The 15,690-nt window shown below is 35.2% G+C and overlaps 1 protein-coding gene across 11 annotated transcripts in view; it reads right to left on the bottom strand.

Annotated features, from left to right (window-relative positions):
• Positions 1-435: 435 nt before the first annotated feature.
• The window catches only part of LOC120415768 (PDZ and LIM domain protein 3), a 64,933-nt gene continuing 49,678 nt past the window's right edge, over positions 436-15,690 (bottom strand). For 3 of the 11 annotated variants that reach the window (XM_039577378.2, XM_039577377.2, XM_039577376.2), the window contains 6 exons: positions 7,200-7,349; positions 6,951-7,007; positions 6,421-6,533; positions 5,256-5,300; positions 3,306-3,447; positions 436-1,477 (listed from right to left, as the gene is read on the bottom strand). In XM_039577378.2, coding sequence (XP_039433312.1) covers positions 1,337-1,477; positions 3,306-3,447; positions 5,256-5,300; positions 6,421-6,533; positions 6,951-7,007; positions 7,200-7,349 — 648 coding nt within the window. In that variant the 3' untranslated portion in view covers positions 436-1,336. The other 8 variants (XR_008212379.1, XM_039577379.2, XM_039577380.2 and 5 more) reach the window with 8 other exon arrangements.

Below are 15,690 nucleotides of genomic sequence, written 5' to 3'. Positions count from 1 at the left end.
GGCTTATTTAAAAGCGCATCGAATTGTGATAACCTCACATTGCTTCAAACCGCCCAGAGATGAAGTTTCCATTTGTTGTAGTTTTTCTTGCATTACCGATCGTTTTCTGCTTTGGGTTTGTACAAATAAGTGAGTTACATAAATTTAATAATTCATCAAATTAAATATTCAACGAATGTCAATTGCAGAAAACTGCACCGGTGAAAATGAAGTTTCGCGTGTAAATTCTTCAATTTGCCAGCCCACGTGTCCGTTGCTTCCTTTAAAGTTAAGACCCCGAATCCAGTGCATCGAAATCAATAGACCCAGATGTGTTTGCGACGATGGATTTATCAGGAATAGGGAGGATAATCGGTGCATACCGTTGGGGGACTGTCCTAGTGCAAATATTTGAAATTTGTCCAAAAATGTCATCGTGAAATAAAACAAAAATAATTTTCATTTACAACTTTATTGAGTAATTTTTAGTTCGTTTCCTTCTTCGTCACAAAAAGCTCGTTCTACCATAATAATTATTTATAACAGAATTTACTGCTTGTTTTTGTTTTTGTTCACTGTGGCCAAAATCTCTTTCACTCGTCGTAATTCGTGTTCGCAGTTTCAAACGAAAAATTTCAGCACACGTTTATGTGCGCGCGTACCTAGTGACAGAGGAAGCTAAACAAGCGTCTCTTTTAAAACTAAATTGCGTGTATTTTATTTCGAAAAACCATCAAATAACAACAAGATAATGCTGCCCTCATTTTCAGTGTTTAACGAAGTTTGACTAGAACATTCACTCGAGTGTGGCACCTGAGTTTACCCACCTAATTTTGCAAACCTGTAATTTTGCAGAAAAAAAGTGTGGCAAATCAAGTGCACTAAAATGTTTCGACTTTAAAATGTAACAGAAAATAAACTAAAAATGGAGTTAACATGTACTTTTGAGTAGCTTTATTTATGCGATATAGAAATAAATTATTTGCTTCAACAGAGTTGCATTAAATAAATGTATGTACATATTGTGTGTGTGTGCTAATAATTTGTTATGTGTACTACAAAAAATATATATAATAAATTTCTCTTTTCTCTCGATAACATAAGTCCTGTGTGTAGCTTGAGATATAACAGTATCGTAACAAACAGTGTTTTTTCTTCTTCTTCCTTTTTTCAGTAAAAGCGTTTCTTTTAAAATCCGAAAAAAATGTGTGTATGATAAATACAATTTTTAAACTAACTTTCTCTTCATTCCACCTCACTTAAGTCCTAACACGGTAAAGAGATGACGCGATTGATGATTCCTTGCTGGGCTCTAATGGTGCGTTGAGTGTTTTTTTTAAACTGGGGATGTCACCACCTAATAGTCGGTCTCCGACAGCACGTGGTACATTAAACGTCTGAAAGATCCACTCTGGTGGATCTTCTCGTTCGATTCTCCCATCGAGTTGAAGTGCTGAGCGTATTCGGGCTGGGGAGCTGGGTGGTTGGCGTTCGGCTTCTGGGAACAAAAAACACAAATTATGTATTAGTCCATTTATCTTAAGGTATTTATAACTCATAATTTTAGAATATTTTTTTATGCTTTTATGCATTTGTAAAACCTGTTAGAATTTGTAAATTCTCTTTATTAAAACAAAAAAGGATAAATTCATTTGAGTTGCTTTTGAAATATTAGTATTGATTTTATAAGTCCAGAAAATATTGGTTGCCAAAAAGACAAAATATGTTAAAATAATTATTTTTTTTGACATAAGCAATCGCTTCAATAGTTTCTTAGATATTAGCATACGAAATTTCTCTTCGTTTGATACCCATATTGCGAATTTGAAAATTTGAGTATTTTCGAAAAATACGGTAATTTGTGAATATTTTAGTATTAAAAAACTCTATGAAGTGGAAAAGCATACGAAGCAAATCATGAAAATTTGAGTATTTTCGAAAAATACGGTATTTTGCGAAAATTTTAGTTCTCAAAAAAAAACTCTACAAAATTAAAAATTAATTTGAGTAATTTGAGTATTTTTGAAATAATACGGTATTTTGTAAAAATTTAAGTATTTAACATAAAAACTCTAATGAAGTAAAATAACATACAAAATTTCGCTTCGTTTGATACCCAAATTGCAAATCATGAAAATTTGAGTATTTTCGAAAAATACGGTATTTTGTGAAAATTTTAGTTCCCAACAAAAAACAATCTTTAATAAAACAAAAAAAAATGCAAATCATGAAAATTTTAGCACGGTATTTTGTGAAAATTTTAGTTCCCAACAAAAAACAATCTCTAATAAAACAAAAAAAAAAAGCGAATCATGAAAATTTGAGTATTTTCGAAAATATGGTATTTTGTGAAAAATTTAGTTCTCAAAAAAAATCTCTAATAAAACAAAAAGGAATACAAATTTTCGCAAGTTTTGAAAATTTGCGTATTTTCGAAAAATATGATAATTTGTGAATATTTTTTTGTTTAAAAAAAAAAACTCTATGAAGTGGAAAAGCATACGAAATTTCGCTTCGTATATGAAACCCATATTGCAAATCATGAAAATTTGAGTATTTTCGAAAAATACGGTATTTTGTGAAAATTTTAGTTCCCAAAAAAAAAAACTCAAAAAAGTGAAAAAGCATACAAAATTTCATTTGTGTATTTTTTGAAAAAATGACCCTTCTGGTTTATTGCAGATTCGAAAATCAGATTGAATTTCCCCTTAAAATTAAATGCCTTAAAATTGTTTAAATTGTGGAAAACTTTTTTCGCATTTTTTATCGATGAAAAATACGTTTTTTTCTAAATTCTGCTTACGCCATCGAATCGGGTGTTTAATTTGACATAAAAGTCCCAAATGTTAATCATCACCATTTCAGACTGCAAATAATTGAAAAACACGTCTTTTTCGCATTTTCACCGTCACGGGATATTAAAAATGGACCTCAACCTCGATCAGGGACCAAAATTACCCCTTAGAACAAAGTTTCTCGCAAATCGAAGAGGGGTCGGGACAACTTTTTTCCGATTTCGTGTGAGTTGGCATATATCAAATTTCATCACCATTTCAGGCCGCAAATTATTCCAAAACACGTATTTTTTAAACACTCCAAAAAAGAGTTCACGTGGTTTATGGATGGCCCCAATTGTTATTCATCATGTGTTTCTCAGACGAAGTAACATAAAAAATAACAAATAATGTTTATATATTTCGGATTCTAATATTCTTTTATAGATCATCCTGTAACGTCACCTCTTTCCAACCAGTTGACCCAGGTCCGAATCCCGCCGAACCGATTTTCCCGAAAAAATGTTTTTCTCTTTTTTCCAACCAACTCACCTTTCCTGGTACCAAACGGTTCGGGGCGAAGGTCCGCTGCTGGATGGGCGCGGACACCTCCTGCAGTCCCTCGCCGGCTCCCTCCTGCAGCGCACGGTAGGTGTCGCTCTTGCTCGGATCAAACACGACGGTCTTCTTGTAGCTGTTTTTTGTTTGTTTTGTAGGATGACGTTCAACGGCGGCAGGAAGTGTGTTTATAGAGATTTTTTTGGGCGAATGGTGGATATTAGGAGGAGTTTAAATAATTTAAGTGTTTTGACAAGACAAATAGATGATGATGGGGAAAACACACGCAAGGTTCAGGAGGGCGGTAAGTTTGAATGAACAAGAAAGAGAAAATAAAAGAACATGTGAACAAAGAAACCATGTTTAAGACGACGAATTGTTTGGGAAAATATTGGGCTGTCAGAGAACGTCACACGCAAACATGTTTAGTAAAACTTGTTAATGGAATTTCGAGTAGTTAGTACAAACATTTTTTATTTGCGGAAGATTTTTTCAACTAGATCTGTGAGTTATAAGAGCTCATATAACCTTTTGAAAAATAATTAGAACTGTATTGTATTATTTTTTAATATTGCGCTTATAAATAGTCAACAATTATGTATAGAATCACATATTTTGATTATTTTACTGACAAATTCGAATTTTATGAGTTTCGTTTATTGAAATATGGTTAAAAACAACAAAGAATTTTACTCTAAACATTACATTCAACTCACATAAACTAAATAATTTCTATTCAAAAATCAGTCCATAAGAAACTAGAAATTTATTTCCTAAATTTAAGCTAGATATAGTTTGATATGTATTGGTTTCGTCTCCTCGCAGTGAATTCATCTTTGTGTTGGTAACTTTTTGGTCCAGTGAATCTGTGTGCGTACGGTTGTTACTGGGAGGGCATCAGAGCACGGTTACAAAAACTAGAGCTAACAAACACAGTAGTAGAAGAAGAAAGCATTAATCATTAGTAGAAGCGTGAGAGTGAGAGAGGTGTTCAAGTGTCTGATTCTGTATGCGAGAGAGTGTGTTGAGCGAGTCGGGATGAGTTCCAGCGCGATGAGTTCCGTTGCGAGCGCGCTCGCAGCCCGGCCTCCTTTGTTATTGGTATTAGTAGCGATGCTGCTGGTAGTGGCCTGGTAGTGGTGGGATCGGTGGCGGACTGAGCGTCGGCTGTCTCGTCGGATGAGTGGCGCCGCCTTGGTGCGGCATCGGCGATGAGTGCCCAGAGGAGGATGAGTGAAGCGATGACGATGACGCGTACGACGATGGGAAGGGATATTTGTGCTTGAGCTTATTTTCCTGATCTTGCCGCCGTTGCTCCTCCAGGATTTTTTGTTTTTGTTGCAGGAAAGAAAGATCAATGAAAATTCTAATATTAACGGTGCAGCAATGGTCGGTTTGCGGTGGGACGCTGTTGTCATATTTTTTTGTTGATTTTTTGTGAGTTTATAAATTTTTGTTTTAAATTTTGTTTATACCATTGACATCGATTCACAACATTGAAAGCCTGTTTTCGAATGCCGGAAAATTTGGAAAAAATGTGTGTGCATGTGTTTTTGCGTGTATGAATTTAGCTTGGTGCGATTTCGTACATTCCGTCTGTATGTGTACTGATCGAAATTTGATAAAGAGATGAATAAGGGTGGGGAAAGTGTCGCCTCTCACAACAAACGGTAGAGTGTTCGTTTTTTTGTTTTCTTGTGGTCGTGTATCGTTTTGCGCATTGCGTTTTTGCAAAGTTAGAATTTTTTAAACCAAAAAAAGCATTTTTTCACATGTGCCAGCCAGACAGAGTGACAACGACATCAACGAATGGCCAATGTTAGGGAAAGTTAAGAAAGAACTCAGCTGACAGCACGAATCTACGAATTGCGACTAATTGGGATTTGCGATGCTTTTTTGTTTGTTTGAAAAGAAAACAATTGTGATAAGGATTGGTTGCGTTACCCTTCGATTTTGGTGGGCCGATGGCGGTTTGTGAATCCGTTTGATCTGATTGTGTGCATACAAAAATTTATAAATTTTTGGATGAGTTTGGTGGGTTGGTTTAAAATACGTTTTTAAATATTTTTACTATCAAAAACAGGCAGTTGAAAGTTGATCGAGAGTCCCAAAATTTGAGATTACTAAAGTGATATTTCACCTGTAAATGTATTGGTGCGATATCGCGCGCAAAAGAAGAGAGAAACTCAGTCTCTCAAGATATTCTCTCTCAGTGAGCGCTAAGAGGAACTCTTTGGTGAATATTTCTGCTTGTAAAAGAAGCTCATTTTCATTGTAGTTTCCTTAATAATTTTTTTTATGGTTTTTGGACGATTCGGTCAAAACATTAAAAAATAAAGATTTTCCATAGAAAGAGCCAAAGAATCGGTCAAAAATTGATGGCTTCTTATTCTTCTCTCTCGAAAAATGTTTATAGTAGGCTTATGAACTCTTATGCGAAAAATGAGCATTCAATCGCTGGCCGATTTGAGATCGCTCACGAACCGTTTCGTGTAGAGGAATGGAGACGACCAGTGCCAGTGTTGGAATTCGAGTGAGAAGAAGGAACGCATTTCTCGCTCGCAAGTGAGAGAATTCGTAGTACTGTCCTCTCCTCGTTCGCGTTCGCATTTTCGTTCGTACTCTCGCTCTCGCCGCGAGCGCTCGCTAGCGTTTCGTGCTAGCCGTTCGTTCCAAGCTAGACGTTATCAGGCTTATGAATATGAACGACGCGAGTGTACAGAGGTGTACTTCTCGCTCGTGGGCAATTCTGGCTCACGAGCTAGTCCGTTCGCGAGCGCGGAGAGCACGGGCAATCGGAGAGTTGCTCTCGGCATCTCGGAACTCACGGCGAGAACTCGAGAGAGAGAGAGAGAGAGAGAGAGAGATTTTTTCCCAGGGAGAGCGCGAGAATACCAACACTGGGGATGACACAATCACCAGTGAGTGGGCGATGAGTTAGAATTAGGGTGATAACCATGACGTTTGGTTTTCATCTACTGACATCACTCTTGATTTTTCAGAAATTCAGTAATGATAACTGATTTTAGGAGTTTACTTCGATCAACCTTCTCTGCTTGTCAATTTCAAACTTTGTAAAAAAAAAAAAATTCCAAAACGATTCACTTACGGTACGGCCTGGGACTGTGGAAGCTGCTGCTGATGCTGGGTCTGTCTCACGGTGTTCTCGATGTTACCGTCCGAGTACAGTCCGATCGGCGAGTTGAACTGCTTGTGAACCAGCTGGAAAGGGCGTCGAAATTTCAAATTATGCTTGTGTTTTTTTTAGAGAGTGTAGAGTTTTGTTCTGAAATTTTACAGAGTGATAAAATGTGGGAAAAATGCAACAAGAAATTCACAGCAACAGTAAACAATGAATTTAAAGAAAACAAAACAGAAAACACAACGAAAGAAAGTAAATTTTGTGTGTAGTAAGAGGAGTTTGTCCAAACACGAAGCTCAAATCCAAACTGTATTTGTAAAAAGGTATCCACAATTGTAATACGGTGGATCACAGAGTGTAGAGTTGTCATTTGAGTATAGTTTTGTATGGCAGAAAGTGTATTTTTGAAAGAAGAAGAAAACTATTCAAAAGTGTGGAAAAGTTAACAAAATTCAAGAATAAAAAAAACGCAAGTCTCAACCAGAAACTTGGACAACCTTCGGGCCGCTCGGTGGCTCCTCTCCAATGACACGATGGATAACGGTTTCGGCGACCTGTGCGGACACAATGGGATCGATTGTTTGTAAATTGGTCACATGTGGGGTTGGAGCGGGTCGAAAACGATCGAATGCAGCTTGCGGCAGCTGATTTCGATCATTTTCGACGGTTTTGTGTATTTTTTTTTCGTGTGGCTAGCGGCAGGGTAACTTCCCCTTAACCACCGTATAGGGTGGTGCCCTTTTTACCTTCTGTCTCATCAGTGTGTCTGAGAAGTCATGTAGTGGTGGTGCACGCATGGCTGGATTTGGGTGGTGTCTGAGGTAGGATTCTGTCGGTAGAGCATCCATTTTCGATACCTTGGCTCCGGGAAGGACTAGCGGAGTGGTACGGTACGGCTGTAACGGGATTAAGTAGAAAAAAGGACACAAAACACAGAAAAAATGGTTAAGTTTGCACACATCTCTCTCGTATTTTTGTTCGAGTTGATCGAGGCACTTGTTCTGTTGGTGATGATGCGATGAAGTTCAACCTCTGACAGTTCAGCGAGTCGTTTAATCTTGTTCTGGAATGTTTTTTTTTGCTTAAAAATAACCTCGAAAACAACGCTGCACAGATCATTGACAGGGATATCTCAAGAGGTAGCTGTGCGGATTTGTTCTTCTGCAAACAGACGCGCGATTTCTGTGTTTTAAATATCGTTTTCGTTATGTAAATTATGTGCCAAAAATAGACGCGATGAGCGAGCGAAACCACTCGGAAGTTTGCGCGAAATGGTACGAAATCTTTTAACTTTTTTAAAACCCACAAATCTATGCAATGTTAGACAATCAGACGAGAACGCCATAAAACTAGCGCAATCTGGTGAGCATTTTTCCAATTATGAAGGAATGTCAAAACAGCGCCACCGGTTTCTAGGTGAGCCTTTGCGGAACTAATTTTACATTTAAATTGACCGTTAATGCTCGAACGAGTCTACTTGTCCGTGCCTCAAGAGATTATCACTTGGCAACCGACTCCCTCAACGTACAAACAGAACGTGTCAAACTTAAAATAATATGTAGAACAAAACAAAACCGACACGGTGAAGGCCACGTGCCCGCAAGTAGTCACTTTATTTTAAAACCTTGGCGTGTAAACATACTGGTATGCGACGGGATCAGCCGGTTCGTCAAAGATCTGTGCCAATGCCGTCTTGTGACGAGACGGGACACTGTCCTCGGAACCGAGTGTGGTTGTTTTGAAAAGTGAAACGTGTTTTTCGCATAAATCTCGGAAAAACTAAACCAGGATATTTTTAATTCGGAGACATCAAGCCTTGACGAGGACGGATTTTGTTTATCGAAGGAAATTACGTCAATAAATTGTAGCATAGTGACGCATTGGAAAGCAACTATTTTTTGAAAATATGTTATGAAGACACGTTGTTTACCATGTTGGTGGAAGTTTTTTTAAACATATTGTTTTTCGTGCACCTGAAATAAAACAAGACCTTCTATGTGAAATATATTCATAATTATGCTAATTCAGATCTGGTTTGATTCTATGAAGCTTTCTTTAAAAGAACACTTTATAATAAAAACTTTTAACTAAAATAAATAAAGTTTCACAAAATGTTTTTAAATCATGAAAAAAATAAAAATGCAATCAAATAAATTTACAAATTGAAAAAAAGTTATTAAAACAATCAATGTAAAAAAGTGCGTTTTCAAACAGCAGTTCAGTGGCGTTTTCCAATCAGTTCTCGCTAAAAACGGTGTGAGTTGGAAGAAGCTTGCCCGGCCAGTTCTGTACAGCGCAATGCGGTAATGTTTTAAATTTGTTTACTTTCAGAGCGGTTGGATAAATATTGGCAGCTGACTGTAAACAAAGTGCTTCTGTTACGTAAAGAGTAACACGTTGTTCTCTTTTATGCTAGGGTATAACTCACTGCACATAATTGGTGTGTATTTAAAGTTATTCTAGTAAACTTTGAAAAATCTTTTTGAATTTCTTCAATCAAACCACCTTCGAAAAGTTTTTAAAGTAACCTAATTATTTTTAGTAACTTTATTGGAACTCTTTCACGCTCGAATTGGATTATTCCACCCATTTCGCGATTATCTTCAGCTAGAAATTTTCAGCGTTCAGATTTTCCCCGGCATTTTTATAAACACAACCTACAATGAAGCAAAATGTTGTTCGCGTGCGCACGCGGTCTTTTGAAAGGTTCTATGATTTATGGCGTTTGACGCGGCTGACGCAAAAGCCCATGATTTTCAGCTGGGTTAAAATCCTCTGAAAACATTTTAATTGACCACCATTTGTGTGGGACGCCATCGGCATATATGCACCTCCGTATAAATACTTTAATGAGTCATTAGGTGTCCACCCCCTGTCAGTAGGACGGTCAACGGATATGGATGACTTTCCAAAGTTTGACAGGCAAAAAAAAAGAAGATTGACACGATCCGTCAAGTTATTGATGCTCGAAATGGGTGGAAAGTGGAGTCTAGATTTTTTGTAAAGTATCATGTGAGTCTTAAAAATCTATGAAATGTCGATTTTAAACCAAAGAAATCATTTTTTTTACGAATGGGTCACAATAATTTACAATTTAAATCAAATATTCAAAAAAAAAAAATCACGTTTTTTGTAGATCTGTTACTCAAATGTTGTGTATTTGACTGTATTATGCAACTTATTTTATTGGAGGTTTGATTTGAAGTTTGATTCTTATTATAGGGTGACGAGCGGGAATTCCCGGGAAAATTTTTGTTTTCAGTTAAACTTTAATTTTCATAGAAATTTGAAGTTTTTCGAAAAAATAATTTTTTGCCCCCTGATTTTTCAGGCCAGGGGGGGGGGCGACATTAACTGAAAAATATTTGCAACGGCCTAAGTTAATTTCGCTGTATCAAGGTTATTTCCTTTTTGACGTCAATAGTAGTTTTGGGCCTAAACCGGTTTAACATCAACCTCAATATTAAATTACATTTTAGAAAAATAACTCTGCAACTCTTCATTTAATATTTTCTAGGTAAATATTTCTTTATTTAATAACAGTTGACCCAAGAAGGAAAACAACTTAAAATTTTTGTTTTGAGTCGTTATTTATCATATTGCAAAAATAAAGATACTGGGAAATTATATATAAGCTTATTTTAATTTTTTTAAAAACTAATAACAAGTTCATGCAAAAAGCTTTAGAATTCAGAGAAAAATATAACAAAATGTAGAACTGTGAACTATAAAACGAGGCTACTTAAATTAACGTTTTATTACATTTCTGTTAAATTATTGGCACTATTGCATAGTTTAAAAAAAAACTCCCGGGTCCCGGGAATTCCCAGGAAATAGCAAAATACAACTCTCGATTCCCGAAAAATCTCGAGAATCGTCACCCTCTAATTCTTATTGTTTGTCAAATCCTGAACTCAATTATACTGTAGTTTTGTAGATGTTGGAAATTTATTCGGGATGGCAAGAATTGATACGCAACCATTCGGAATTTGTACAAATGATTTTGGAAAAATAATAATTAATTGATTAAAATGTAACACTTAAGTTAGTGTAATCTTTCAAGTAAAAATTACTTGCACTGAAAAAAATATTGTAATATTTCTTCAAGGAATAGGATCACCTCAGAAAAAAGTAATTTTATTGGTATAAAATGTAGAATTTATAAATCTGGTTTAAGGTTCAAGGTAATATAACATAATAAAAGAAGTATTATTACACCATCATGTTTTATAAGTTCCACATTTTAGTTATTTCGCTGTGTAGAGCATATGAAAAAAAAAACGAAGTTGATTTCATAGCTGTCGGCCACCATTGCTAATACCAACCACTAGTGTCTTCCTTTTTTTTATCTACAGGGACTTCGCCGCCCTGGGCTCCTAAGTGTATGAAAGTATGGCACGGAGCGACGGCGCCGAATACCCATATTTACACAAAGAATTTTAGAGCGCCCGCCGCGGGATTCGAACCAGCGACCTCCGGATTGTGAGTCCAGTGCGCGGTCCGATTGATCCACACGGGCGGGATAAGCATGTAGAGCATATTCATAAATTAATTTCAATAAAGTAATCAACTAATTAATTTCAATCCTATTTTCTGTGGATTAAAAAAAGGGAATGCATCTGTTAAGAAAAAATGTTCAGTTGATGTTATTTAAAAATCCTAATCTTTTTTTTCAAATACAGCACAGCTCGTAATCATAACAAGAACTGCAATCTAAAAATAATGCTGCTTCAATTTTTACACTATGAACTTGTATTATTTATTTTTATTATTATTTGAATGTATATTCCAACAACGTTATAAGTTGATGTGATATGATTAGAAATCTAAATGAAGTAAATTTATTTCATTTTCGAATTAACAGCAACACTTATATTTCTCTCAAAATATTTGAGTTCACCCTGATTCTTTATTTCTTTTTACAAAACAGGGTTTGTTTATTATTTTAAGATACAACTTTTACGATTTAACATTTTTTCAGGAAACGATATTTTTAAAGGAATTTAAACAGCATTTAATTTGATAGATAGAACATTTTCCTGTATTGATTCCTTTTTAATTGCATTTTTTTTAAATATTTTAACTAATAATTTTAATAAGAATTCGAAGGTATTTTGCAAACTTTAGACAATACTGCTATCATGTCTCAAGGATTTTGTTTTTTTAAATATATTTTGAAAGTAAGACTTGAAAAAAATCCAAGACCAAGAAAAAGATTGAGTATTAAGAAATTGTTTTCCGTAATATCATATCATATATCATATATCAATTCCTTTTCTTTGTCCAAAAGGATATGAAAATTTATTACTGGCTTACTTTTAAATCACTTTTATGAAATATTTTTCATACATTTTGAATTGAATCGCATCTTTCAATTAGATATTACGATTGATATTATTGAAGTTTGAGCTGAAATTGAATGTTCGGAACAGCGAGCATGAGCTGGAAAATATATAGTTTTGTTCTCAGATATTTAAAATATAATTTTAATATCGCAAAATACTGTTTCGATGTAGAACATAAATAATTAAACGTGTTTTATACTAAACATTATTAAAATATTTAACAAGTTATGTTATTTTAAGCTATTATGTAATAAATATTAATAACTATTGAAAATGTTTTCAAAATAACATGTAATTATTTTTGTTGTAAATTTGCATTTACAAATTTATACAACAAAATTACCATTTGAATTACTTTCTTATTTTACTAAATGATATTGTTTGATATGTTTATCACAGTGTTTGACGATTTCATTGCATTACTTGGACAGTTCAACATACAACATACAGTTCAAATTTTGTTGTTTAATTTGAACATTTTTTTGATTACGGTTCATACAAGAATACATTTTTAATTTTCTTTTTTATTTTTTTTTTCTGCTTGATTGAATCAATGATTGTCAACTTTTTTATTGCAAAATTATTTACTCAGGAACAGTACACTAAAATCCTGTAATATTTTTCTGTAATTAACTCTTCGATTTGAACTCCAGCACCACGATCATCACCAACCCTCGATCACCTTCTCCAGCGGATATCCCTTACTTGGAAGGCAATTTGCGCTTCATCGTAATTCTCGTTCTTTTGGGCAAAGTGCACGAACGACGGCGATCGGTTCCGGTACTGGTACATGGTGGCCATTTCTTCCCTTCTGGGCACTTGCTACAGCGCTATTCCACAACCACAAGTCACAATCTTCGAAACAGTCCAAAAAACTTCCAGCGACTTCCGTTCGCGTTTTTTAACACTAAGTTATTTCAGTCACTTTTCAGTATATTTTTCAACGCGTTTTGGTCAACTGGTTCCACTAACCGTTTCGCTGTGAATCCCGCGAGCAACTGGCCAACGGATCCGGATCGGATGGTCAATCTGCGCGGTTGGTCAACAAAATAAGTTTGGGAGAATGTGTATGTATGTGTGCGTAACGGCTTACACAGTAGCAGTAACAGACGTTACTCCTTATTTTTACCAGAAAAAAATATTGAGGCAAAGCAAAAATCCCATAAAATGAGTAAGCCGTCGACGGGCGTGGAAAAAAAGGGAAAAATAAGTTGCTTGTTGTTGTGTACCCGAGCATGGGTAAATAACAAGGGAAATGCGTAATAATACCTTTCTCTGGTATCAATACCAAATTTTGGTATTCCTGGACCCTTTAAAATTTGTCTTAAGGATTATGCAAGAGCAAAATGTGCTATCATACCAATTTAAGGTATTGTTTTGATATTGCAAAATTGCAGAATTTGTCAATGGTCGAACACCACATTTTGGTATTCTTTTGGTATTAAAGTGTTTTATCAAATTCCTCTGAAACTATGGGAAAATTTTGACCAATTTTGACAAAATAATTAATTTTGCGCTAAAATGATGTCTCAAAGGGAATGCTTTCATTAAAAACCGGAAATTTCAAACTTGATTTTAAACATTTTTGATATACCCCCTACAGAAATGACTTGAAATTGTGGAAAATTTTCTAAGTCAGGATGGCACATTTTGGTATTATTTTGGTATTAAAGTGTTTTATCAAATTCCTCTGAAACTATGGGAAAATTTTGACCAATTTTGACAAAATAATTAATTTGTCGCTAAAATGATGTCTCAAAGGGAATGCTTTCATTAAAAACCGGAAATTTCAAACTTGATTTTAAACATTTTTGATATACCCCCTACAGAAATGACTTGAAATTGTGGAAAATTTTCTAAGTCAGGATGGCACATTTTGGTATTATTTTGGTATTAAAGTGTTTTATCAAATTCCTCTGAAACTATGGGAAAATGTTGACCAATTTTGACAAAATAATTAATTTTGCGCTAAAATGATGTCTCAAAGGGAATGCTTTCATTAAAAACCGGAAATTTCAAACTTGATTTTAAACATTTTTGATATACCCCCTGAAGAAATGACTTGAAATTGTGGAAAATTTTCTAAGTCATGATGATTTTGGTATTATTTTGGTATTGAAAGGTTTCATCAATTTTCTCTGAAACTATGAGAAATTTTTTAAAAATTTTGACGAGTTAATTAATTTTGCGCTAAAATTACTTGAAACCCAAAAATGTTATTTAAAGCTGATTTAATTTTTTTTGTGATATACCCACTAATATTTTTTTCAAAAACGTTGAAATTTCTCTAAGTTGGGATAACCAAATACTTTGAAAAACGAGTCAATCAACAGATTATTGAATTTTGGTGAATTTCAATCCAGTTTCATTTCAATAATACTTATTTTTCAATCTTGTTATTTTTCAGAAGCTTCAAGAACTTCAAGCACAGGCCGTTCATCAATGACAAATGCATTCGGTGTGGTGAAGAATATCACTAAGAACAACATGGAATCATCAGGTGAGTAGATTTGGCTGTTGCATATGGATCATTTCCGTTTTTTCACTAACTGCAACTGTTGCACTAAAAATGGTATGAAAATACCAAATTTTGGTATTACTTGTGCAAATACCAGCGACCAAAATGTGCCCTTGGTTGCCCAGTAATAGATGGTAAAATACCATGAAATCATACCAAAATCATGTATGTGAAAGACCACAGGAATACCAAAATATGATTTTCCAAGGGCGCGGGAATACCCAAAATTAAAACCATGGCAATACCAAGTTTTGGTATACAAGCAATGTTCACAAATCCAGAAGACCTCAACTTGGTATTGAAATGGTTTTATTTTGAGGTATTATTTTACCCTTGGAATAACATGGTTTGGTATTGTTGTGCCCTTCCACATACAAGATTTTGGTATGATTTCATGGTATTTTACCATCTATTACTGGGCAACCAAGGGCACATTTTGGTCGCTGTTATTTGCCCAAGTAATACCAAAATTTGGTATTCCCGTGTTATTTACCCCTGCTCGGGTACGTTCAACATTCACACACTCGCGTAAGTCGGAAAAATGTAAAGATTTTCCGAAAACCTTCTTTTCTCCCACAACTGGTTTTGTTTGTGTAAACACGGTCTGTACACCAGCAGCGAAGACCATTCCGAGTTTGCCTCGCGGGAAAGTGCTCAATAAACGTGGTTTTCGCGCGGTCAGGGTTACCAGCGAAAAGTCGTGGGCGGAGGAGAAAAAAGGGCGATAAATTTGGAAAATGTCGCGCAAAAAAGAAAAAACCTCTGACTCAAAAGGGACGGAAAATGGGTCCTTTACGATGGCGCGTAATTTATGAAGGGTAGAGTTGGTCGAGGTCGCGACGGAGAGACAAATTGGGTAGTTTGAGTTGGATTGAGATGGTCACTTCGGGTGGAAGTTCGCGAATGTTCGCGGTGGGAGGATTGTATTGGGGTTGATTGGGATGTTTGCGGGAAATTTGAAGAATTTTTTCGAGCTCAAGTACGTCGTTGAGACGAGTGCTGGAGAAGTTATGATAAGTGTTTCGGTTTCTTTGAACACATCAAAATTTCATCATTTTTTTTTTTAGTTTCTTTATTTCGAAAACTTTGTTATTCTCATATTACTTTCTTTTGTCAAATCCCTGATAAATTCTTAAAATATTTTCGAATGAAGGCACCCGCACATAAGATTTTTCAGTATTTCTCCATTAAAAATGTATAAAGGCAAATTGCTAGCAAGATTTTTGGCGTGATAGTTACCAAACACAGTCCAGACTTGATTATCCGAGGGCCATGGAAAAAATTCACTTCGGATAATCGAATCAGGATTTTTTTCTTTGTCTTATTTTTGATTGTCGAGCTTAAGTATGCCCCGTAATCTACTCTAAACTGATT

The sequence above is a fragment of the Culex pipiens genome, chromosome 3 (genome assembly GCF_016801865.2).
Source record: "Culex pipiens pallens isolate TS chromosome 3, TS_CPP_V2, whole genome shotgun sequence".
In the NCBI taxonomy this organism is placed as follows: domain Eukaryota; kingdom Metazoa; phylum Arthropoda; class Insecta; order Diptera; family Culicidae; genus Culex; species Culex pipiens.
Note: the sequence above shows the minus strand (reverse complement) of the source record. Positions and strands in the feature narration are given on the sequence as shown.